Source organism: Ambystoma mexicanum, chromosome 6p (assembly GCF_040938575.1).
Source record: "Ambystoma mexicanum isolate Mex_15411 chromosome 6p, UKY_AmexF1_1, whole genome shotgun sequence".
NCBI lineage: Eukaryota > Metazoa > Chordata > Amphibia > Caudata > Ambystomatidae > Ambystoma > Ambystoma mexicanum.
The window spans coordinates 659027715-659053457 of record NC_090935.1 but is presented as its reverse complement, the minus strand read 5'-3'; the positions used below and the strand labels follow the sequence as shown (position 1 = coordinate 659053457).

The 25743-nt window shown below is 45.6% G+C and overlaps 1 protein-coding gene across 3 annotated transcripts in view; it reads left to right on the top strand.

Annotated features, from left to right (window-relative positions):
• LOC138511696 (general transcription factor IIH subunit 2) overlaps nucleotides 1–25743 on the top strand; it is a 1250606-nt gene that overhangs the window by 63167 nt on the left and 1161696 nt on the right. For all 3 annotated transcript variants that reach the window (XM_069627529.1, XM_069627530.1, XM_069627531.1), the window contains exons 2-3: nucleotides 1050–1132; nucleotides 1222–1299. In XM_069627529.1, the coding sequence (XP_069483630.1) occupies nucleotides 1077–1132; nucleotides 1222–1299 (134 nt within the window). In that variant the 5' untranslated portion in view covers nucleotides 1050–1076. The remainder of the gene's footprint in view (nucleotides 1–1049; nucleotides 1133–1221; nucleotides 1300–25743) is intronic.

Genomic DNA, 25743 nt, shown 5'->3' with positions numbered 1-25743 from the left:
TGTCTCAATACTGGAGTGATTATGGGAGTTGAAGTTCATGGATGCCATTGGACTTTCAACTCTTGTTTGGTTTTCCATCAGGATTTCAAATAATGGCATATCACAAAAAGGTGTTCGTGTTTTGAAGTGATTTTTCTCAGGGAATTTACATAAGGGTATACCCGAAACAACGGGTGTTATGATATAAAGGGTGTCATGTGGGTTATGGGCGTTTGGGTCGAAGATGGAAGTCTGATGAAAGATGCTTGGAGAAGAGGTTTTTTGACTTTCTCTACAGGGAGGATCGTTAACTGATACCACGCCATTGAGGTCTTGGGGTCGAATGGTCTCCTTCATGGGAAAGTGGGGGGGGGGATACTGCGTCTTATCCAGAGAAGTCACCATATCTCACAGGTAGTTGTCTCATCCCATGTGATCCTCCCTCGTATAACCACCCCCAGGGTCAGGAACAGGTAGCGGCTGCCTTTCCCTGGCCACATTGGTGGAGGTTACAGCTGGGGAAACGGTGATGACTCCACTGGATTCATCACAATAGACCCTATCTGCTATTGTTTTTGGCCTTGCTGTGCCAACAATTGTTTCACATTCCAGGACAAAGTTGGTTTGCAATGTAATTTGTTGAACAATCAATAAGGGTTAATTCAAAAGATATTACTCAATAGAAGTGTCAGATTACAAGTCTCCATCCCCACCCATCGCCAGCCTCCTCTTTGCTGTGGGCTCCATGTCCTCCCTCTGGATGAGATTCACTTAGGAGAAAGATGGTGAACTTGCCATTGAGCGCTTTCTCTGTGCCCGTGCTACTCGGCTTCTACTTGTTCTATGGATCTGGGGTAATCCAGCTGCCCTTTTTGTTGAAATTATTTTAGGTGATAGCACTTTACATTCTGGAATTAACTAACCACCATTGGCTCGTTATTGTGGGGTTGTGATTGCACATCTAGAATTATAAGTAGTAAAAACAACGCCTTAGTCTCTATGACGAATATGGCAGTGTTCAGATAAAAAATGCAAGTGATTATTTTTGACATCTGCTTTTACTCATTTAGCATTTTAGTTTTGCCCAAAAAGAAGAAATGGATGATGAAAACGAGAAGACCAAGCGTTGGGAAGGTGGTTATGAAAGGACCTGGTAAGATTTGTATTTGAACTTGGAATTGGGGTCTTTCTTTTTAATTTTTTTAAATATCTGTAGTAATCTTTGCACACTTATTTTTACAGGGAAGTTTTGAAAGAAGATGAGTCTGGATCATTGAAAGCTACAATAGATGATATTCTGTTTAAAGCTAAGAGGAAAAGGCAAGTACTGATTAGCGATCTAATAAGGAAAGCAAATAAAGAGTACCTTTTGTTCTGTGAAAGGTCCTCGTTGATGAGAGAAAAACATCGATTGATCTACATAAAGTTCCTGTGCACAGTACAGCACCCTCCCCTTTTAATGCAAGTCCTACCCTATTCGTTCCAGGTTTGTTAAATTTGCTGCTTTTTACTCTCCAAGGTTTTTATGTTTGAAAATTAAATTACGTGCCCTCCAAAGTGTACAGATTAATGCTACTGAAATGTATGGTATGTGGCATGGGCCTTTTCACTTGAGGAAGTTTTGAAGTGCCCTATAAGGATTTGTGCTTTTGTCAGCAATGCGTTTCGACTGGAAGTGACTGTGGCTTGGCTCTAAGAAACCACACACACATGCATACTTGCTCTCACTGAAATATCTGGGTGCATTGTATTTTTAGCGATTATAAGCTCTTGTCTGTTCACTAAATTCAAGTTGAGTCGTTCCAAAATGGCATTTGGGGTGTGGATCACATTCCCATTCAAACCTCTTTAGGGAATGTTTGCTCCCCATAATATGAAAAAATGGATGTACTTTGGAATTTTGAATTGTGAAAATATCGCAAATGTGTTTATTTTTTAAATTGTGTGGGGGTGTGCGCACCACCCTACCTGTCTATCCTTGCCTCAACTATTTCCCATACCCCACCCCTACATTTCATTAGAGATGTGCCCAAGAATGGAGAAAAGTTTGCAAAAAACACACGTTCATTTCTCCATTCGTTATTTTTCCGACAAAAGTTTTATACAGATACCTGGAAAAACCCTGGATAAATTCCGTCATACTTGGATGAGAATTTGATGTTTGGGCAGATTCAAAAACTTTACTAGTATGATGAAAATCGGGTCACAAAACAATAGTTGTATGGACAGCTTTCAGAAATTCCTGTGTTATGGTGTTATGGTGCTGGGTGCAAAGCTCTAGGTCACCAAAAAGGATTTTCCTATTTAACCTTGGTGCTGTAAATAGAACTTTGTGATTATTTCCAAAAAGAATATACAACCCAACATGATTTGTTGAAGGTTGTGTGAACATTTTTCTAGTGGAGGGAAGTGTTCTAAGGTGGCAGGGTTACTGAAAGTGATTTCTCACTTACATTCTAATATGTGAAATGTTGAAAATATGTTTGACAAAAACTGCTGGAATCAAATTTGCACGATGAGTTGGCAAGTAGGTGCACATGGTCCATTTACCTTTGTCACAGGCCATGTCCAACATACCCTGCAGTGCTATAACTGAGGGATGGCAGGTGGACATTTGACTTCCCATAACTAGCCCACTCTGGAAAGATGACAGAGAATATTTCCCAAAGATAATGTGGGCTGTATATTCTGTATCGTACGTTTCATGCCGTTATATCCACAGGAGCCAAGGTATTGAAATTCCCAATTTTGCCATTTCTTAAGGCCAACATGTATTTATTTTTTACATTTGTAGAGCACACACAAACACGTGGGCATCAGGGTGCTTTTACCAGTTACATGGGCCCAGGTTGGGCATAGGCATAGGTGCAGATAGAGAATTAAAGGCATTTTTGTTGTAGGGATCAGATATGTGGGCACAGGATTAGGGCATAGGCATATGTTTTTTTGTTTTATTTGCTTATATAGCGCGCCGAACCTGAGGTTATTTTGGGCGCTTTTCTTAAGGTACATGGTTACATAATTATGTACAAAGATACAGAGTACAGGCAAGTTTACAGTGGTAGAAAGAAATAATAACAATTACAATTATTTACAAGCTGATGAGATTTACAATATGTACATATACAGGTTCCTAAAAGGATAGCTATTAGTTAGATTGCGCGAGTAGCCAACATTTTGTTTTGTTTCGAAATGAGAGGAACACAGGGTTGGTTCTTAGTGTAAGTGGAAGCTTTTTCCAAGTCTTAGCTGCTAGCTCCGGGAAACTTGAACCTCCAGCTTTGTTGGGTTTGAATGCCGGAATGTTTAGACACTGGGCTTAGTTTGTTCTAGTGGGTCTGGTCGATTCTTTTCTGGCAAATTTGTTAATCAAGTATTTTGGAGCTGAATTGTTAAGGCACTTGTGAGTGATCATGAGTGTTCTGAAGGTGATCCTATCTTGGATAGGGAGCCAGTTGGAGTTGCGTCTAATTTGTATGATGGGGTTGGATCGAGGGATGTTTAGGGCTGCTCTAAGAGCATTATTTTGCAATACTTGTAGCTTATGGAGGTTCCTTTGACTGGTGCCCAGATAGAGTATTACAATAGTCCCGTTTGGACACTATAAGGGCTCTTGCAAGGGTGAGGCAGCTGTTAGGGTTCAGGAATGGTCAGCAGGCATTTATTAATTTTGAAGTATATGCCTTTGAGGAGGCGGTGGCGTTGATTTGTCTTTTGCAGGGTTAAGGCAGAGTCTAGATAGAAGCCTAAGGTCTTCGCTACCTTGTCAACTTATATGAGGTTGCCATCAATATTGAAGGAGGAGTATTTGGGGCCTAATTCTAATTTGTTGAGTCTTAGATTGGCGCCGATGAGGAGGATCTCAGTTTTGTCGTTGTTGAGAGAAAGCCTGTGGTTGGCCATCCACGCCTGTATTTTGCTGTAAATTCCGTTTAGTAGTGAGGAGTCGGATTGGTAGTCGCCTGATCGAGTGACGAGTATTTGCATGTTGTTGGCGTAGTTCAGGAATGAAACGCCTAATTCATCCAAGTAGTGGAACAGGAGCCTAATATAGTCTAGTATAGTATAGTAGAGGGTAGGTGATACCCTCATGCATGTGATAGGGGAGGGATTGGCTATGGCGATGGGGGAGAAAACCCTCATAGATCTGTCTGCTAGTAAGGAGTTGACCCAGGCTGTGCTTTGCTAGAGAAGGTGGCAGCAGCGGTGAGATGGTTGGTTAAGATGTTATGATCGACTAAATCGAATGCTGCTGATAGGTCCAATAGGAGGAGTAAAGCAGGCTTGCCATTATCCCTTGCCTCATCCATTTGGATTTTCAGATCCAAGAGGGCTGTTTCTGTCCCATGTCTTGGTCTGAAGCCCGATTGTCTGAGGCCTAGGAGGTTGTTCGTCTCAAGGTGATTTTGAATCTGGATATATGTAGCCTTGTCTAAGATTTTTAGAAGGCAAGGCACGGTGGTGATTGGTCTGAAGTTGGTTGGGATATTAGGATCAAGGTTGGGCTTTTTGATGAGGGGCTTGACCCAGGCATCTTTGAGGTTTTTAGGAAGAATGCAGGAGGCAAAAGAGGCATTTGTAAAAGAGGTGATAAAAGGGGCAAATTCTTTAGCACCTTCTTTTTATGATGAAAGCTGAGCATGTGTCTCCTTGACATCTGGATGGTTCAATGCTTCTGATAGATTCCAATTCTAGTGCAGTGACGGGTGAATTTGAAAGCTATGTTCTGAGTGGCGGGAGGGGCGGGTTGGGGGCTTGGTCTAGTCAGAGTACTGTTTAGATTGCTTGTTTTGGCGGTGGTCTGGTTAGCTTTTTTAGCTTCAATTATTTTAGATTGAAGTAATGTGATTTTTTTGAGTAGCGCCTTTTTGGATGTTTGTACACCAAAGGGCATCTTTCTTGCAGGAGTCAGGCGGGGTGATGGGAGATTCCAGTTCTTTAAGGATGGTAAAGAGCTCCTTGGTGTTAGATTTGGCATTAGAAATTCTGATGTTGTAGTTCTCCCTTTTTAGTTTCTACAATAGCTTATTTAGAAGAAGAGGAGGTGGCTATAAATGTATCCTTGTTCTGTGTTGGTTTTTTTTCTTCCAGGACGCTGCTGCATCCCTTTTGGCTTTACGTAATGTTTTCAGTTCGGTAGTGAACCATTTAAGTTGTGCTAAAGGTTTGGCATTCCTTAGTTTAAGAGTGGCCAATTGGTCCATGGCCTTCAATAGGTTCTGGTTGCACAATTCTACTATTATGGCTGGATCAGAGTCAGGCGGCAGCTGTTCCTGGGTAATGGGTTGAAGTAAGGGGAGGATGCTTTCTAAGGAGATAATGCGGTTGTTCCTAGTTGGGTTGGTGGGGCTTGGGAATCCTTGGGTGAAGGTGGTTTGGAGTCAAAGATTTCAAAGGAAATTACATTGTGGTCAGACCAAGCACAAGGCGTTTTGGTTAGGATTTTGGTATTGCAGTTGAAGTCTGCTACCCAGTCTAGAATTCTGCCTTTGCGATGTGTTGGGTTAAATATCCGCAATGGAAAGCCTAGTTCTGAGAGAGTATTTTGGATAGCTAATGCATTGGTATCTAGGTTATCATGAAGGCTGAGGTTCAAGTCGCCTTAGAGTAGGATTTGGGAATTGGGTTTAGTGTTTTGTGTGAGGAGGCAAGTTATGTCATCCACAAAGGTAGTTAGTTGGCCAGGTGGTCTGTAAATAATGTGGATAAGGAGAGTCCGCTCTGAGACCTGGAGTTTCACCGAAAGGAATTCTCCAGAGGTGAAGGAGGCACTGTTGCTTTCTCTAATGGCCAGACTGTTTCTGGCAATGATAGCTACCCCACCTCATCTCTTGGTAATTCCATCAGCCCTAATGATATTATACTTGTCTGGGACTGCTAGCATCAGAGCAGGGCCAGCAGCTGGGTGGAACCAAGTTTCTGTAATCTCCAGGAAGTCTAAGTCATTGGCTGTGATCAAGTCAGATATGTCTAATGCATGGGTGATTAGAGATCTTGCGTTAATAAGGGCCCCCTTAATGGTGGTGACTTCTAGTTGTGGTGGAAGTGCAGAGTTATTGAATGTCGGGATTAGAGGTGAAGGCAGTATAGGAGTGGTGCTGGAGCAATTGAACCTAAGTGTCTTATGTTGAGTACAGAATCCTGTTGTGGTACGAGAGCCAAGTCTCATGTTTCTGCAGGAAGTGGGGCATGGAATATTTGAGGTATGTGGCCGGCATGGTAGGGCTGTGAGTCAGTAATAGGTGATAGTTCAAATTGTGGGACAGAGTGCTTGGATTCTGATGTGCTGACACAGACGTCGGTGTGCAGAGTATTGTGGAGCACTGGTGCAGCAAGGCAATTGACCAGGAAGGGTGGGCATTCAAGTGGGTTGGTCGAGGATGCCTCCCGGTCGCCATGGGTGTGAATAGGCACGTGTTTGTTGACTAGAAGGCTGTAATGTCAACATTGTATCTAGTGTGCCCAAGACATCAGGGCAGGTTAGGTGCTGTATCTAATATCAAGGTAGGCAGGGGTTTGGCGCACAGTATCAAGACAGGTTTGGTGCAGAATACAATATCGGGCAGATTGGGTACACCACACAGTATTAAGGCAGGACAGGTGCAGTAAACAATGTCGGGGCAGGTAAGGTGTTGCATATAATATCTAAGCAAGTTAGGTACAGTACACAATATCCAGGCAAGCTAAGCGCAGTACAATCATTAACAGGGCAAGTTAGAGGGAATACACAAAATCTAACTAGTTCACATTAGATGCACTACACAGTATCCTGGTATGTTAGATGCATTACTCAATATCAGAGCGATTTTGGTACATTACACAATATCGGGGCCAGTTTGGTGCACTACACAATAACAAGGCCGGTTGGATTCACAATATCAGGGCAAATTAGAAGTACTGCAGAATATATTAGGGTTGGTTGTGATACGGTGCTCAGTTCCAATGCGCATAGGGGGACAAACACGGCAGACCGTTATGGCATTTAGCAGTTAGCCACCATGTAGGCACTAACAGCGCATGAGTGATCGCTGATTGGACAAAACCGAGTTATACTGCGCAACGACTATATGTTCTGGCAGTGATCAGTTGCAGCAATGGGGCAATGGGGCAATAATAGCGGTGCATGTATAATTCACAATTACAATCAGGGCAATGCAAAGTTATCATAATCCGAGCGTGTGCTCAGCTGTGCATTATGGCAGAGACAGAGTAGTTGTCCACAGTCAGGACGTTAGGCACGCATGAGCAGTTGCGATCTGGTTAAAACAGAGTTATGCTGCGCATAACAGGCATTCTCGATTTAAACATTGTGGCAATGGGTATGCAGCAGTAAGGGGAACAGCCATGAATATATTGGTTATAAGAATAGAACTACCACAGGATATACTGAGTCGGTACCGTTAGGGGGCTGTCCAAAGGATGTCTTTATCCATTACTGTGGTGAGATTGTGGCGTGTCGCACGTGGATGACAAGCTGTCACGTAATCCAGCTGGATGGTGAAGTTGGTGAGTCCAACGATAGGAGACTTGTTTACACTATTATGGACACAGGGGATACAGGCTGTTGGGCTATTAGTCGAACTCGCCGACCCGAGGCAAACCGGGCCTTTATCACGGCCTTTGTCAAAAGCCGGCTCTTCTGCCTGCCAGCGGATGTCATACGAACAAAAACAGGATAGTTGCTTAGCAACAAAACAACCAGGCCAGAGCCTCGTTATGGTGCTGCGTTGCACCCGCCATTATGAAATCAGGCGGGATAATGCAGAATATTAACGCAGGCACGTCAGAGCTACAAGAATGCTCGGATTAAAGGTTTTTGGCACAGCTATATGCTTGCAGGCATGGGTGGTGATCAGATGCCTCACCGTTATGATTCAAATCTGGTCACAGGAGCAAACCGCTTGCGGCAGCAGTTGTAGTGGGATAAGGGCTCCAGCCGTCTTCCCCTGGGTGCTTCTGATGCTCTGGCACAGCTATAGGTACAGAGATATTGTTAAAAGCAAGGTAACACAGCTACAGATCACCAGATTCGCAGTTTTAAACGATAGAGCACATATGTATTATAAATGCCGGCAGGCTGCTGTACAGGACTTTTGTGTAGAATTATGTGAATAACCTGGTTTCAATGGTTTTGTGCAAGACCCAGTATGATTATTCTGCTCTGAGAGCAGGTGGAATTGAGTTCCGGTATTTGGCAGCCAAGACTGGGAAACTGACTGGACCCTCCCGCTTTGGTTTGTTTGAACTTAGGTTGGACCAGCCTGTGGGAATATTGGGCTCTGGTAGGTCTATTGAAGTGTACTTTATTAATGTTCTGAGCAAGTTAATGAGGGGCTATGTTGGAGTTGCACTTGTGGCTGACTGAGAGAGTCTTGAGTAGGATTCTATCCTTGATGGCTAACCAGTGGGCAGGTCTTCGGGCGGCCGAGATATGTTCAGAACGCAGGATATTGAGGGCAGCACATAAAGCATTGTTCTGGATTGTTTGAAGTCTTTTTGAGTTGAGTGGATGTGCTGGCGGAGAGGACATTGCAGTAATCGAGACTGGAGCTGATCACTGCCTTGGCGATAGTTAGGCAATTATCTCTGGATAAGAAGGGCCTGGCTACATTGAGCAGAAAGTTGCGTAGGCTGCTGCAGAGGAGATGGTATTTACTTGCCGGGTCATGAAGAGTGTGGCATTGAGGTGTACTCCCAGTGTTATTACCGAAGGGGAGACGGGTATCACAGATCCGTCAATATTGAAAGTGGAGTATTGCGAGTCGAGGGTTTTTAAGGCAGCTGCCGAACCGACAATGAGGAGCACTTCACATCATTAATACTATATGGGTGCTTTTGTTTACGGGGGATTGGTTCCAGATGGGAACGGTAAATATAGACAAGCAACAAGGAACCAATTGCCCCTCTCTAAATCCGATCCGCTCGGTTAGTGCACCACTTGTTAGTCCCCTCAAACAAATGAATGAGGTCTTTCACGCTAACTTCAAACCATTCATGTTACAAAACATAAATTTTATTTATAATTATACACATTTAACATCAAACATAAAATAAATTAAGACTTTTTGTATTCAAATGAATACAATTGTGTTATCTGAGGTGAGGTTAGTAAGTGACTCACTACAATTATCGTTTGCTTTTTATAAAGTCATTGTCCAGACAAAAACCAAGAGCAGATGTAAATATACCTCAATGTTGGTATATTGTTCTGTTCTGTATAGGTCACAAGTTTATTTCAACATCAAGAGATCCTTCAGTGTGATCTCCATTCACTGAGGCTTTGGGTTTTCTACCTCTACGATAGTCTACACATGTTTTGGCTTTTCTATATTAAATGAGGCACTATCTCTAGCACCTTTTTTTTTTCAGTGTTATGGCCGTCTTCAGGACACAAACATTTCTTTAAAATTGCAATTGATTTGCAGCACCCCCTTAGGTATCGTTTTTTTACATGCTCTACAATAAAAACATAAAATACTAATTAAAAAGTGGTACAACTTGCGTTTTGAAGCTCGCATATTGGCTACCTGTTATGGGCACTAACCTGTTTTTTCAAACAGATGGACTGGAGCGTCTTTTTCCTAGTGTCTTGACTTCTTGTCTAAGCCTACAATAAGCAATTCTATACATTTTGCTTGACTTAATCTTCACTAGCATTAGTCTTTATATTGTACTTTCATTTTTCATCCCAGTTACTTTTTTGAGGAACACCTATTTTCAAGGAAAATATATGTAAGTAACTCTGCAAAAAAGAAGAGCGATGGCCCCTTTGGTCAAGGAATTAGTGGCGAGGCAAATTCGCTACAAATGGACGTTCCCATTTGGGTTGCTGTTCACGTGGAAAGGCAAACAAAGAAGAGCGACCACCTGGGAGGAAGGCCTCAACATGATCGGGATACAAGCAGACGGAGCGGATGAAAGAGACGATAAAGCTAGGGGAAAGCACCAAAGAAGACAGAGGGGATGGGAAATGGTTTGGCAAAGGAAGACTAATACTGGAAAAGAGAACCACAGGTCGTCCCAGGATGAGCAATGTGGGTAATGAAAGATATGGTCAGTCCGCAGGGGGAAGGACTAGAACACCGGGAGGAAAGAGAGGAGTGAGCATATAACGGCATCCAGAGAATCATCGTACAGCGGCCTGGGGCAAGCCCCTGGAATTGGAACCCGGTAAGGACAGTGGTAGATGCAGGGTTTAGGAACCCCTGCAAAGTTCATCCCGAGTTTAAGGAGGGCAGGGGGCGATGAGCGTAACGCCCTAGCGTCCTTATGAACCCGAGCCCTACTCGGGACAAAGTTGTTTGGTTCAAAGTTAGTGGTTGTGGTGGGAGTTAACGTGAGGGGGGTGGGGGTGGGGGTGGGGGTGGGGGTGGGGGGTGGCGGTGGCCCGGTAGACAGAAAGGAATGCGTCAATGGGGAGCACAGGATATTGGACAAGGGCTGAGATGCCATGGGGAAACTTCAAATTCTAACATACAACCTAAGGGGCCCTCAACTCCCCAGTGAAGAGGAAAAAGCTGGAGAGCATGGTTAAGAGGGATAAGGCAGACATTTTACTACTCCAAGAGACGCACATAAGAGCCCAGGATAATCGGAAAGCTCACATTAGAGGATATAAGATCTGGGCCCAGTCCAACGCACCTGATAGGAGCAGGGGTGTTGATAGTAGTAAAAGAAGGAGGGGACTCCAGGCTAATAGACAAGCTCACAGATAAGAACGGGAGGTTCACATTTGTTAACACCATGATAGAGGGATACCGCCTCACTCTGGCATCAATCTATGCTCCCAATGCGGGGCAAGATGTTTTCCTGCGGGACACATTGGGGGAAGCTAGAGGATTTTGCAAAAGGAGAGGTGATAATGGGGGGGGAGACTTTAACCTGGCATGGCATCCACACACAGATAGGAGCAAGGTGGGATCCCATGGCCAAGGGGCACCATCCAAGCATCTCAGGCAAAAGATGGAACAATTGGCTCTGTGCGACATATGGAGGGAATTCAAGGGCGAACAGAGGGGGTATACATATTTCTCGCATGTACACAACACAATGTTGAGAATTGACTATCTCTGGGCATCAGTGAGACTAATGGGCAAAATGCAGGGAACGGAAATTGGGTCAATCTCATTGTCAGACCACGCTCCGCTATGGATGGAGGTGAAAACCCCGGAAGAGAGAGGTGGGCTTTGGCGATGGAGGCTCCCTCAGGACCTTCTCCAGGACCCTGTAGCGGGAGAGTCGATAAGAGATATGGTGAACGAATATTTTGCCCACAACGACACAGGAGATGTCCCACTGGAACGGTCTGGGAGGCTTTCAAAGTGGTGATCCGTGGAAAATTGATAGCTCTGAAAGTCTCCAGGGATAATCAGAGGCACAGATGGGAAAGAGAATTGAAAGTATAATAGCGGACACCCAGGAGAAACTTCTGACTCACCCCTCCCGTAGCTTACAAAAGTCTTTGAGACATACACAAGGTCAACTAGAAATGCTACGCACCAGAAAAGCAGAGAAATCACTTTTATATCTCAAACAACGCTACTATATTAAGGCCAACAAGGCTGATAGATACTTGGCCAGACGACTCAGTGAAAAACAGAAGGCAATGACATAAAGAACATCCGAAACGCACTCCGAGAGACCTTAACGCACACCCAAGACATGAGTGAGGCTTTTAGGGAGTTCTATCAAGCGCTATATACTACGGAATTTCCAGATAGTAGGGCCCAAGACGCATACTTACAAGCCCTCCCCTTCCCACAAATAACGGCAGAAGATAGATTGGCACTTGAGAGCCCCGATAAGGGAAGAGGAAGTGAAAAGGGCATTAACGGACCTCCCAAACAACAAGGCACCCGGCGGAGATGGCTTTACAGCCCCATTTTATAAAAAATATGCGGACAATATAACCCCATTCCTAACCAGACTCCTGAATACCTTCAAAGAAAGCGGGAACGTGACCCCGACAATGAATGAAGCAAAGGTACTAGCCTTCCATAAAGTGGGAAAAGACCACTCATACCCCGCTTTCTACCGCTCCATATCCCTGATGAATTTGGACTGCAAGATCTACACAAAAATCCTGGCAGCAAGATTGTCCCCACTTTTGCCCAACCTGATAAACCCAGACCAATCGGGCTTTATACCGGGTCGACAAATGCACGACAACCTTAGACGGCTTATACATCTAGTGGAAAAGATGGGCATCACACACACACTCCGGCAATGCTACTTTCAGTAGATGCCGAGAAGGCATTCGATCAGGTGGAGTGGACACTACTGTTTAAAACCCTAAAGCATATGGGATTTGGGGATCAGTGCATAAATATGATAAGAGCCAACTATCCATCAATCAGGATAGCCATTAATGGGGAGGTCTCCGAAAGGGTAGACATCTCAAGGGGTACAAACGGGGAAGTCCACTCCTCTCTACCCCCCCCGTCCTATATGCCATTTTTCTGGAGCCATTCTTAATTAAAATCAGAGAATCCATTCTCATAAAGGGGATAGCGATGGCAGGAAGACAACACAAAGTGATAGCCTACGCTGATGACATGCTGATTGCCCTAGAGGACCCAGGGAGGACACTGGCTGCAATAGTTAGAGAATTAGTCATACAGGCCTTAAAATCAATAGGATAAAAATTGAAGATCTTGATTCTGGCAGACGACCGAGGGGAAGTAGAAAGGGAGGCAGCAACATTTAGACCTCAAAATAGCAGAAAAAGGGATCAAGTACCTGGGAATAACACTGACACACAGGGTAGGGCAACTGTACGAAGGCAACTATCCCCCCACTCCTAGAACACATAAGGAGGGATCTGGAGCGCTGGAACCCCCTAATGGTCTCATGGTGGGGCAGAATACAGTCGGTTAAGATGAACATTAAGATGAGCCCTCCCCCACTTTCATAAATACTTCCAAGCGGCACAAATAAGGGTACTGCGGGAATGGCTGGGGGAAGACCCACAAACAATCTGGGCGACACAAGACAGGGAAGTCGCCAGATCCCCATTGGTGGAACTCCTGTGGAAACCAAAACAGCACAGGCACCCCAACTTCCACATCGGCGCAGTCATGATGACCACTCTAGAGGCCTGGGACGATCAAACGCGAAGGGGTGCCATGACTACGGTGGAAGCCCCGTTCACACCCATCTGTCGGAACCCCCAATTCCCACCGGGTATGGAACGAGGGGCATTCGAGAAATGGGAAATGGCAGGGTGTACAAAAATTGGGAAAATGTTTCAGGACAAGGAAATTAGAACGTTCGAGGCATGTAAATCCCTACTGAACCTATAAGAGGGAGATAGGTATAAATATGATCAGTTCAGGCACTGGCTGGCGACACCAGAAATCAAAAGTGCAGCAACAAGGGACCTCCCTCCGAAAAATATTTTATAACCCACTCGGGGTCTAGGAAGTTGGTCTCGACACTGTGCACCTTTATAAACTCCCCAGACGAAGAATTCAAGTGGACCTGCATGATCAAATGAGGGAAAACACTGGGGGAGGATATCCCAAAACATCAATGGACTTGTGGACTAACATTCCAAAAATGACCCGATCTGTTCAAACGAGGGAGATGTGGGCACAAGTAGTAACCCAATGGCACTACACGCTGGAAAGACTACACACAATGTACCCTCATACATCTAACCTATGTTGGAGAGGCTGCGCAGAGGTGGGAACGTGGAAACACATTTGGTGGGATTGCAAGGGGATCAAAGGTTTCTGGTCTGAGGTAAAGACTGAGATGGGGAAAAATGTTTCCAGATGCAGAACAGTTGGGGGAGAGGGTGTGGCTATGCGGAATGAAGGACAAGGCAGCCAGGAAATGCACGAAGTCGCATTGGAGGAATTTTATGGGATTGGTCATTGCGGCATGGGCAGCAATAGCCCAAAATTGGAAAAAGCGAGACCCTCCACTAGTCTACACATGGCTCCAGAAGGTCTAGTCACAAATGGCAATGGAAAAGCGAATACATACAATTCAGGGTTCAGGCAGATCTTTCTCAAAGGAATGGGGAACGGTCCAAGACTACTTGCAGTCAGATTATATGGAACAATGGTGCCTACATAAAATCAAAATAACAGAAATGTTCAGTGCATAAGACTTTCCCACACAGAAAGACACCAAGAAGATCTTCCAGGGGAGAGGGGTGGGGCGAGGGAGTTGTGGGGAGTATTGTTTATTTCCAAGTTTTATGTTTGTATTTGAAAACAATAAATACAATTTTTTAAAAAAGAATATTTTGAATGAACGGTCTATAAAAAGAAAAGTGTGGTTTAGACATATTCTGTGGCAAATAGAGAACGAATATAAATATGAACTCGGCCTTTAAAATAATAAGGGCTTATACAGTGAAATATTATGTTTGATTCTACAGACAGAACTCTCAGTCCACCAGGAGAAGAAATCTGGGGGACAATAAGAACGATCACAGGATATGGTAAAAAAAGAACAAATAATACAGGAGTAACAACCTTGTAAAACAGGTCAGTGTAAATAGAATGAAAATGAAAGTACAATATAAAGACTAATTTAAGTGAAGATTAAGTCAAGCTAAATTTATATAATTGCTTATTGTAGGCTTAAACAAGAAGTCGGTTACAGAGCCAAGACACTAGGAACTCTATGTGAAAAAAACGCTCAAGTCTGTCCGTTTGAAAAAACAGGTTAGTGCCCATAACAGGTAGCCAATATGTGAGCTACAAAATGCTAGTTCTACCACGTTTTAATTAGTATTTTGTTTTTATTGTAGAGTGTGTAACAACAATACCTAAGGGGGTGCTGCAAATCAATTGCAATTTTCAAGAAATGTTTGTGTCCTGAAGACAGCCATAACACTGAAAAAAGGTGCTAGAGATAGTCCCTCATTTAAAATAGCAAAGCCGAAACATGTGTAGACTATCGTAGAGGTAGAAAACCTTAAGCCTCAGTGAATGGAGATCACACTGAAGGATCTCTTGATGTTGAAATAAACTTGTGACCTATACAGAACAGAAGAATATACCAACACTGAGCTATATTTACATCTGCTCTCTGTTTTTGTCTGGACAATGGCTTTCTACAAAGGTGAACGATAATTGTAGTGAGACCTCAGTCACTTACTAACCTCACCTCTGATGTATACATTCGTATACAAAAAGTCTGAATTGATTTTATGTTTGATGTTTGTGTATAATTATCAATAAAATATGTATTGTAACATGAATGGTTTGAAGTTGGCGTGAAAGACCACATGAATTTTTTTTATGAGAGGGTTAATAAGTGATGCACTAACCGAGTGGATCAGACTTGGAGAGGGGTAATTGGTTTCCTTGTTGCTTGTGTTGTCATCATTAAGACAGAGTCCAAGCATTGCCATCCAGGCTAGGATCGTGGAGTAAGTAGAGCTGAGGGTGGAGGAATCTGTGTGGTATGAACCTGTGAGTGGGAGAAGAATCTGTGTGTTGTCGGTATAGTTAGTGTAGGCTATGCCGAGCGAATCCAGGTTTTCAAAGAGGGGCTTTGTGAAAATGTTGTAGAGCATAGGCGAGACACAGGATCCTTGAGGGACCCCGCAACTGATTGTGGATGGAGTGGCACAGGTATTGTTGGCAAAGACTTTCATTACTCTCTCTTCAAGGAAGGAAGCGATCCAGGCGACGGCTTCCTGGGAGAAGGCAGCAGATGAGGTCAGGTGGTGGCATAGGATGTCGTGATCGACTAGATCGAAGGCCGCAGACAGATCAAGGAGGAGAAGCATGGGCAAATTCCCGTTGTCTCTGTCTAATTGAATTGTCTGTTCCAGGAGGGCAGGCTCCGTGCTGTGGCGGAAGCCAGATTGACGGGTGCCTAGGATTTGATTGGTTTCTGGGTGGCATTGAATTTGTAGATGGGCTGCTCGGTCTAGTATTTTTAGTAGGAATGGTACAGTAGTGATAGGTCGGTAATTGTTGGCTATTGTGGGGTCAGGTGTAGTATTGTAGTAGGGGGAGGACCCAAGCTTCTTTAAGGCGGGAGGGTACTATGCCTGCGTTGAAGCTAGCATTGATGAAGGAGGTGATGAAGCGGGCTAGTTCAAGGGCACAGTCTTTGATTAGTGGAGCTGGGCAGATCTCCCCTTTTGCTTCTGGAGGGCTTTAGACTTTGAAGGATACAGGTGGTGTGCTGTATGATGACCTTGTTGAAGTGGAACGGTAGGGCATCGGCGTGTAAGCCGACGGTGTGTGCAAGGTCAGAGATTGTTGCATATTGTTTGCTTTGTTTGCCTAGATTTATTTTTTCAATGTGTCAATTTTGGTTAGATGGTGTTGCACCAGGCAGAGTCCTTGTTGATCGTGGAGACTTTTGGGGGATTGATGGTTCCAGTTCTTTAAGGATGGTAACAAGTTCCTTGGAGTCTGAGCTAGCATTGGCAATCCTAGTGTTGAGGGAGGAGGCCTTGGCGAGTAGAATAGACTTTTTGTACTGGTTTGTGAGGAGGGAAAAGGCACTTTTTGGTGACTCAGACGGGGAGTTTTTCCAATACAATTCAGCCAGTCTTTTGTCGGTTCTGAGAGTGGCGAGCTCTTGGGTGTACCAGGCTGTAATGTGGACATCTGATTTAGCTTTTTTGGCAGATAGGGGAGCAATGGTATTGATGGCGTTAGTGAGAGTGGTAGAGTAGTGTTGCGCTAGAGCACTGGGTCAATCATTTCTAGGTTGTCAGGATTGAAGACTTGGAGGAACAGGACGAGGTTTACCGTTGTGAGTTTGCATGCACTATGGGCAAAGGTGGACGGAGTGAGGCTGATAAAGGGTTTGGGGGGTGGGCCTACTGGGAGTGAGTAGGTGATGATATGGTGATCTGACCATGGGCATGGTGAGTTAACTTGAATAGTAGTGACAGTTCATGTTTGCTAACCAGTCCAGGGTGCGTCCCTTGTTGTGGGTAGGCTTAATACACTGGTTGAACCCAAGGGAGGCGAGGGCCGTCGCCAGTGACGTGGCTGTTAGGTCCAAGGGGTCATTGAGGCCTAAGTTTAGGTACATTGGAAGGATTATTTGAGATGTCGGCTTGAGGTTGTCGCTTAGGATGAGGAGTAAGTCTTCTTCAAAGGAGAGGACGGTGCTTGGTGGGCAGTAGACGAGGAGAATCAAAATGGTGTTAGTTGGGGAGGTGGTCCATTTGAGTGAGAAACTGTCAGTTGTTCTTGAGTGCAGCAGGTATTTGATGGTCTGGTGGTCCTTTACGATAAAGGCCACGCCACCTCCTCTAGAGTTTGATCTGTTATTTCTATAGATGGTGTAGCCTATGGGGAGGGTGAGCGCTAGCATAGGGCCAGAAGCTGCGTATATCCAGGTTTCTGTGATGGCCAGGGCATCTAAATTGTTTTTAATTAAGAGGTTGTTTATGTTGAAGGTGTGTGCAAGCAGGGAACGGGCATTAAGGGCTAGATTGAGGTTGTGAGTAGAGGTAAAAGTCGAGTTCTGTCCAGGTACGGAGATGTTATTAGGATAGGCAAGGCAAAGGTTGTTAATTTTAGGCGGAGGACGATTGCTAGCGTTATTCATGGTTGCAGTGTTGGTGTCAGGCCTAGGGGCAACAGTTAGATTGGACTATAGGGTAGAGCTAACATTTGGCATGGCAATTGTACTAGCAGTGGTCTCGGAGGCAGTATTGAGTGCTGGTGTAAGAGCATTGCAATCATTCGATACAGCATTTGGCATGGCATGGCAATTGTACTAGCAGTGGGCTCGGAGACAGTAGTAAGTACTGGTGCAAATTCATTGCAATCATTAGCCACAGAAACATTACAATCATTGGGTACATGAGTATATCTTCTTATAGGTTTGTGGCCATTGTTAGAGTTTAGGGTGCCCATGTGGGTTTTGCTGAGTGAGTGAACGAGTCTGTGTGGGTGGTCTTGTTTGTCAGTCTTCTTGCGTGAGCGGTCTGGAGCATTGCAAGGATCTGCTAATGGGCAATGGGTGGGAGGTGAAACCCTTGCCCTGGTGAGTTTAAGGCACAGGTTAAAACCGTCTGGTTTTAGGTATCTGCTGCAAGAGGGGCGACTGTGCCCATAAATAGAGTGGCTGAGCATGGGTGGCTTGCCTTTTGAAGGTAGTTCTGGATACAATACTTGTGTTGTGGGCTGTAGTTGATGGAGGTTTTACACAGTGAGCAAAGGAGCGGGGATGCGACTTGAGTCGGGCATTACGATGCTGCATGTGATGCGGCTTCCATTGAGGGTTGGAGAGGGCAGAAGTATGGGAATGTGTGGGCTTAGTACTTGGTGGTAGGGCGTCAGGTAGAAAATAGGAAGGGGGATGGAGAGAGTGGGAGGTAGTGTCGCTGGGACGAAGAGGAGGAATTGGAACACAGTGCTTTGGGCCCAACATGCCATTCGCATTACCGGCATTATATGGACAGGGCCAGACAGGGTAGTTCAAGGGCCTTGCTTGTGGGCCTTCGGTGGGGGCCGGCGGAGCCTGCCGGCCTCCATGGATTCCTGGTATGGAGCTGGCAGGTGGCTAATCAGGGTAGAGTGGAGGCAGGCTGAGAGCAGACCTTGGAGCTCTGTGGCACATAGTTGTCGCGGCGGCGGCCATCTTAGAAGAATTAAGTGATTCCTTATTGATTCCCTCCCAAGTTTGTCATGAGATGGGAGACGTTTGTAAAATCCTGTCCCGAAACCCAGAAAGTCACTCTTACTTTGGTAGGTGAAAAAAAACAACCTGTTTGGGTTCTTGAACATAATGGAATGATGTTGCCTTTTTTTGGTTTTAACGGTTGTAGTCCACCCGTCTAAGGTATGCCCTTGGCCTACTCAGGGCCCAGTAATGGCGCTGCTGTAGACTTTGTGAAAAAGTCCTCTGCCTGGCCCTCAATGTCTGTCTGCGGTGAACTCAGGAAATGCCTAATATTGTCAGTGGGGCCTGTAGGTGGAATGAGGATTCCCCTGGCATCCCACCCACCACTTAGACCCCCACAGTAATACTACTCCACTTGCTTGCCTTTTAAAGTTTCACCGAACATGGCCACAACAGTTTGTGGCTCACTCTTCAGCCGGCCTGCACATATTGAGCCAATAGATGGAAGAGAGGAAAAATAGAAGCAAAGCTGGACTATGTACCATTTGCAGTCTAACCATTGCTGCCTCTCAGGATACACAAGTGTGTGCCTCTGTAAATGCACAAAAAATGATATAACATGATGGACCACCCTTTCAAGGCCGTGGGGCAAAGTTGGGTAAACTGAGGGGGAAATACATGGTGCCTAATCAGACCACAAATCCCACGACTACAGTAATCTCCACCCCAGCCCCAGGATGATTTTGGGCCCTATATAAGTGCACTGAGGGTGAAGGCAGGCTGGGTGTTTGAAGTAGCGAAGTAGCATGAAATAGATGGTGAAAGGTGCAGTAGGAAGAGGTGTGGGGAGAGATGCAAATGCTGGAAGAAGTGTGGCGAGAGGTGCAAATGCCGGAAGAGGTTTGGAAAGCTATGAAGCTACAGGTGGAGGTGGAGGAAGAGAAGAGCAGAGCGAAGGAAGGAGCAGTAGGATGGGAGCAAAGATCTTGTTTTGTGGAGGAGAAGAGAACAAAGTACAGGATGAGGGGAAGGTGAGGGGGATCATCAGGGGGATCATCTGACGGAGGGAGCCAGATGATGCAACATCCCACTACTGGTTGTCTACGGGAGGGTTGGGAGGAGAAACATGTGAGTGAGGAGGTTGGCCTACAGAAAGTTTGCCGGACAGAGCTAAAAGCTAGAGCCAGGTACCTAGACACAGCTGTTTGGCGAGGAGGAAAACTGTACTAGTTTGGCTGTACAGGTGAGTCTCCTGGGACAAATGGGCACCTAAGGCAGCATTGGAAGTACTCCTAGGCCTATCTCGCCTCTGGGAGATATTGTGGATTCTACTGTGACACAGATGGGAACATCAACAAGAGTGCTAGTCCCACCTGAAGAAAGCTACCTGGCTTTTGGCCATCAAAGCATACCTGCCAGGAAATACAGATGTTTTCCATCCACTCTGAGTTGTGTACAATACACTGTGAGTGATGCCAGGGTGAAACGTGGTGAGACGTTCCCTTGGGACACATTTGTGGTGTAAATTGTTTGCCACCTGGATTCCCCTTTTAAGTATCTCATCCTTTGTGTAAAGTTTCTAAAAAAAAAAATAAAAAAAAAACATTTTTTTGAACCTTGTGGTCCTCTCTTTGTGAAAGCCCCTTCAAAATGTTTTTGTAGAGCAAATTTGGAAACTCATGGCAGATTTTGCAAATCCAGCATGGCATCCACCAGTCAGAGCCCTTCATTCTGATTTGTGGCTCGCAAAGTCAACTATCAATAAACAGTAGCTTACTTTTTTGGAGGCATGCTTTTTGGTATATAGTTTTAAAAAAAAACGAAAAATAAGCTGCACTAATTTTCACCAAACCAAGTGAAGCTCCTTAGTTGTCACAGAAACGGACTACTAATGCAAATTTTGTTAATCCATCTAGCGGTATTTGCACTACATGGAAACAACATTTCCTGATGGGAGATTTAGTGGGAATTCTTATTTTCTTTTTTTCCCCTTCTTTTTTATTTTTTTTTCCTCTCCATTGGCTGCCACCATCCAGGTGATTAAACGAGTGGATTGTGCGTTCCTTTGCAAATATGACGAACATGCTCACCCTTAGTTCTTAAGGGGTAAAACCTTAACATGAAATTCAGTGGACTAATAGTTTCATGCACTTTTATCCAAGGTTGTAAGCCTGTCGACATCAACCTTTTTAATAGGAACAACAGTGTAATCCTAACTACTGTAGCAATGTCTATGGGCCCGGGGGGGGGGGGGAAGAGTAAGGGGGTGTGTGCGTGTATTTCTTAGGCTTGTGGAATCTGCTTAGATCACATACTGTGCATAGGCCGACATCTAGTGGAAGCTGCAGAGTATTACAGTTGTTGTTTTTGAAACTCGAAAAGGGACGTCGACAGGGCATGCTAGTAATACTATCCCTCGTGTGATGTCCATGACCATGATCCCTCACTTGTCGAGGTCACTCGGATTGTTTTTTTCCCCATTCTAGACAGAGGCGTGTAGTGGAGTTCCTCTTTGATTTATTTCAATTACCAATAGTTCATTCTTTCTATCCTTTATTTCACCGACCATCGAAATATCGCAACGGTGAAGACTGAGAGTCTGCCCATCTAAAGAATACTGCAACGGACAGTTTGGCATTGCAAGGCCGCCCCGGGCCGTGGCCCATATAATAGGGAGAGAGGAGTGAGGTCATTTTAGGATATATATGCCCCTTTTCTTACACTACTTTCGCCCAGCTGCCATATTTTTTAGTTATGGACAAGACCCCCTTTAAATTCTGCCCCAAGAGCAATAGAAAATGTACTTGGGTCGATAAGCATTTAGTCTGTAATTTGTCTCCCAAGGGTTCTTGTCGAGCATGTAGGCTCTTCAAGCCTAAGACTTTAAAGGACCGATTAACAGTGGGACCACTACGCCAGGCAACTCGAGGCCATGGAGGTAAAAGGTGCTTTCAGTGATGGCAGCAACGCCGTTGTTTCAGACGGCGTGGGCGACTGGTTAGCTTCGGCTACCCAAGTGCAGGCCCCTGACCCCAGAGGACAAGCCGGCTGCCCTGTTGTGGGGACAACACCCGGCGGCGTAAGCGCTACAATTCCATCAACCACTAAACACATAACCCCAAGTCGAGACTCTACACATGGGTCGAGCGGACGACAACCAGGGATCCGTCCGTTGAGTCCCTGTCCTCTGGGCACTCTCGCTCAAGATCGCTGCATGACGGGGCCCGACCGTCGAAGGACGGCGCGGGTAAATCTCCTACCATCGGCCGATCATCCACAGATGAGGCCTCGGCCCTACCCACAGCCGTAAATTGATGCTCTGCATCAGGTCAGGTATTGGGCCCCATACAATCGGATAAACACGGCTCTGGGCGCCGGGGCGGAGCTCAAAAAGAAGTCCTCAAAGACCCCTCATAGGGATAAGAACCCTCAAGGATAAAACACCCCTCATAAAGGAAAAAATCAAGAATCGAGGCCATCCCTCATAAGGATAAACCTCTAGAGGCTAGGCCTAAAAAATCTGCGGTACTCCCTCCCACAGATGAGGATTTGCGTCTTCCTTCCCAACCTTTGGTCTTCCCAAGTTCGGCACAATGGTCATCAGAAGACATAGACAGGGTCATGAGGAGGATGCCCTTTATGGCCAACTTCTACGAAAAGGACCCTGCCTATTTCGAGAGATTCCACTCCACTCCCCCCACTTCTGCTCCCTATGGGTCACAAATCTCTGCTTAACCTTCTCAACCCCTGGTAAGATGTCTCGTATCGAAATTCCAGTGCAGAGCACAGTCATAGAACTCTGACCTGGACTCCGAACACGAAGACCTCTCCATTGCAGAGGCAGCAGACCCTCAGTAAAAGGATGATGCAGCAGACCCTTATTATGGGGACAGTGAAGACCTAGAGGCTGACCCAGAGGCCAATATGTATCCTATGGACTCGCCCATGGATCAGGACTCTTACCCCCCCCCCCCCCCGATCACTGATTCACCAATTGACAACCATCCCCTTCTAAATGAGGTGCTAGCCAAGGCCACAGAGCACTTTCAAATAGAGACCCAGGAGGTGCAAGAGGATGAGGATTTTATAGAACAAATCCTTGGGGACAAGAAGACTGTGGCACAATGTATTCCTCTCCTCAAGTCAGTGCAGCGCAAGATATAGATGTCATTAGAGACCCCTAACCTCCCACGGTCTGTAAACCCCCATATAGAGAATCTATTTAAACCTGCCCCTTCGGACCCTCTGTACATTAGAGGTCAGCTGAAGCCTTACTAGTTAGTCGTAACTACAACTAGGAAAAGAGCGAGCACCCCCCCTTGCTTCCTCCTGAGGCTCCCCCCGACAAGGAAAGCAAGAAGCTTTATACTAGGGGCAGAAATATAGCCTCCTCCGCTTCTTACTAAACCAGAATTACAAACAACGCAACCCTCTTGGCCAGTGCAACTGCCACAAATGGGACGAAATGTTGGCCTTACTGGCATCTGCCCAGGAACCATTGAAATCCCAGCTAGCCCAGGTGGCCGCAGACGGCAGAGCAGTGTCAAGCTGCTTACTTAAGACCAACCTTGACGCTGCGGCCAACAGCGGAAGAATTTTTGCACAGGGTACTGTTATTAAATGTCACCGTTGGCTGAGGCAATCCAGTTTTAAACTGGAGATGCAGGCCACCCTGATTAACATGCCTATCGAACCCAATGTGCTCTTAGGCAAGGCTGTCGAGGATGCCCTTAAAACAGCCAAAGAAGAGTATGACGCACTTAAATCTTTGGGGCAACTCCAACAAGCCACTCGGCCAGAGGGGTAATGGCAATTTTTGCCATTTTCGCTGCCAAAGTTCACAACGGGGGTCCAATTACAATCAAAGTCAAGGGGCTCCATGGGAAATAAGCAAGGTCAGTCCTCCCAAAACTATCCTAGAGGACCGCTTAGATCCCAAGCTCGTGGCAGGGGCAACTTCTCTCGAGGGGGTACCCCTCCACAAAAGCAGTGACTATCCATTACAGGTGCCCTCCCATATTTTATTTTATTATTTCTATTTTTTTTTACATGTTTTTATTGTAATTTGCTCATAGGCATACAATGGGTCTCCTCATTCAATATATCTTAGGCATAGCAAAATGTCTTTTAAATAACGATTAACAATAATACCAAAAAAGGAAGTTAACCGGAACTAACTTCAAGTTATAGTGTATTATATCAGTTCATCGTCTTAGACGTAGGACGTAAAGGACTAGTAGTTCCGGTATGGGAAGTCTTTTGCGGATTACCAAAGATGATTTAATGGAGTGCTCCATCGAGCTTGTTGGGAGGGGTGTGCGAGTCACGGAGGCTTGTGGTCGGCCGTGAAGTGTATGTCTCCCAGAAGGGCTTGCCACGATTCGAGTGTGACATTCGTGCCTTCATCTCCTACAGCGGTCCCTTCTTGCCAGGCCCTGGTTTCGGCTTCTGTCCATCTCTCCAACTCCCTGATCCAGCGTTCATGCCTCGGGCCCCCTGGTGATTTCCACGCCATTTCGATGGTTCTCTTTGCCAGGATACAGGATATGTCCACCAGTTTGATGTGATTGTGCTTGCTTAATCTGGGATGCGTGCCTAGTAGGAACTCTTTCGGGACCCAGTTTTATCTGGTTATCCCCGCATCTGTGCAGGTTTGTTTTACCTTGGCCCAAAATTTCGTTGTCCGGCTGCAGGTCCAGAACATATGGATGAAGTCTGCATGGTCATTGCCACACCATGGGCATTTCGGGGAGGTCTGTTTGTTGAAGCTGGCCACTCTCTGCGGGGTTAGGTAGGTCCTACATAGGATGTTGAGATGTATTTATCTGAATCTAGTGTTCCTGGACACTTCTTTGGGATAATGCAATACTCTCTCCCATTCTTCCTCGGTCAGCGTGGTTTCTAGATCTATTTCCCATCTTTCCTTTAGTGCTGCGCTTCTGGGGTTGGGTTTGTGCATCAGTCGGCTGTACAGCCGAGCCACTGGTCTCCATCTGTCGGTGAGGTCATGCATTTCCTGTAGAAGAGGGTCTGGGTTGGGTTCCTCAGGCCATTCGTTCCTTTTCTTCTTTGCTGTATGTTTGATTCGTTGGTACCACAAGAACTGGCTGCTCGGAAGTCCCTCCAATGTTTGCAGCGATTCGAAGTCCCTAAATCTGCCATCCTCAAACATGTCACCCCATGTGTAGATCCCAATGCTTTCCCAGCATCTCATCGCTGGGAGGTCTGTCCTATTTTTGCACGCATCCGCCAATATAGGGGTGTTGGGCGAATAGGGGTGTTTCAGGTGCATTGTAGAGCGGGTTTTGGACCATATCTGCCTGCCTAATTTTGCAATCATGGGGGCGTCTTGCATCTAGATCATTGGGTTCCATAGTATCTCCTTAGGGTACAGCGAGGACGGTGTTTGTTGAAGTAATTCGATCTCGGCGTTTGGATCGTCTGGAAGCCATCTCTTCACGTGGCTGAGCTGTGCTGCCAAGTAATACATCTGGAGATCAGGGAGTTGAATTCCTCCTTTACATGGTAGTGTAAGAATTGCTAGGGGAAGTTTGTGCTTCGATGGTCCCCACAGGAAGTCCTTAATACCTCCAAATTCCTAAAGGGCAGTCTAATGTAGCGACAGATATTTACAAAGTAGTACATGAATCGTGGGAGCACTATCATTTTGATGATAGATGCTCTGCTCATCATTGAGAGTGGTAACTTCGACCAAAATTTCATGGATCCTTGCCTAGTTCTTCTCTGTATCGCCAAGGGTTTTGACATCGTGCCACCAGTTTTCACTCTAGCTACAGGCTCGTTGTATAGTACCTTGATCCATATCCCACAAAGCCTTCCCCGAAGCCAAACTTCCGTAGAACCTCGACCAGCCACTCCCAGAATATGGAATCAAAGGCCTTAATGGCATCTAGGGAGAGCACCGCTAGATCTTCATCTCTTGTGTGGGTTTCCGCTATGATGTGTTGGAGCCTCCTCAGGTTGGCTGTGGTGTTGCGTCCTGGAACGAAACCATTCTGGTCTCCATGGATTAGGGTTCCCACCACCCTCGCAAGCCACTTGGCCAGTATAGTCGTTAGGATCTTACTATCGTAATTCAACATCGCTAATGGGCGATAGGAGTCGCAATCACTAGCTGTTTTGTTTAGTTTAAGCATAGGGATTATGACCGTTTCTTTCATGGTGTTGGGCAGATCCCAGTCT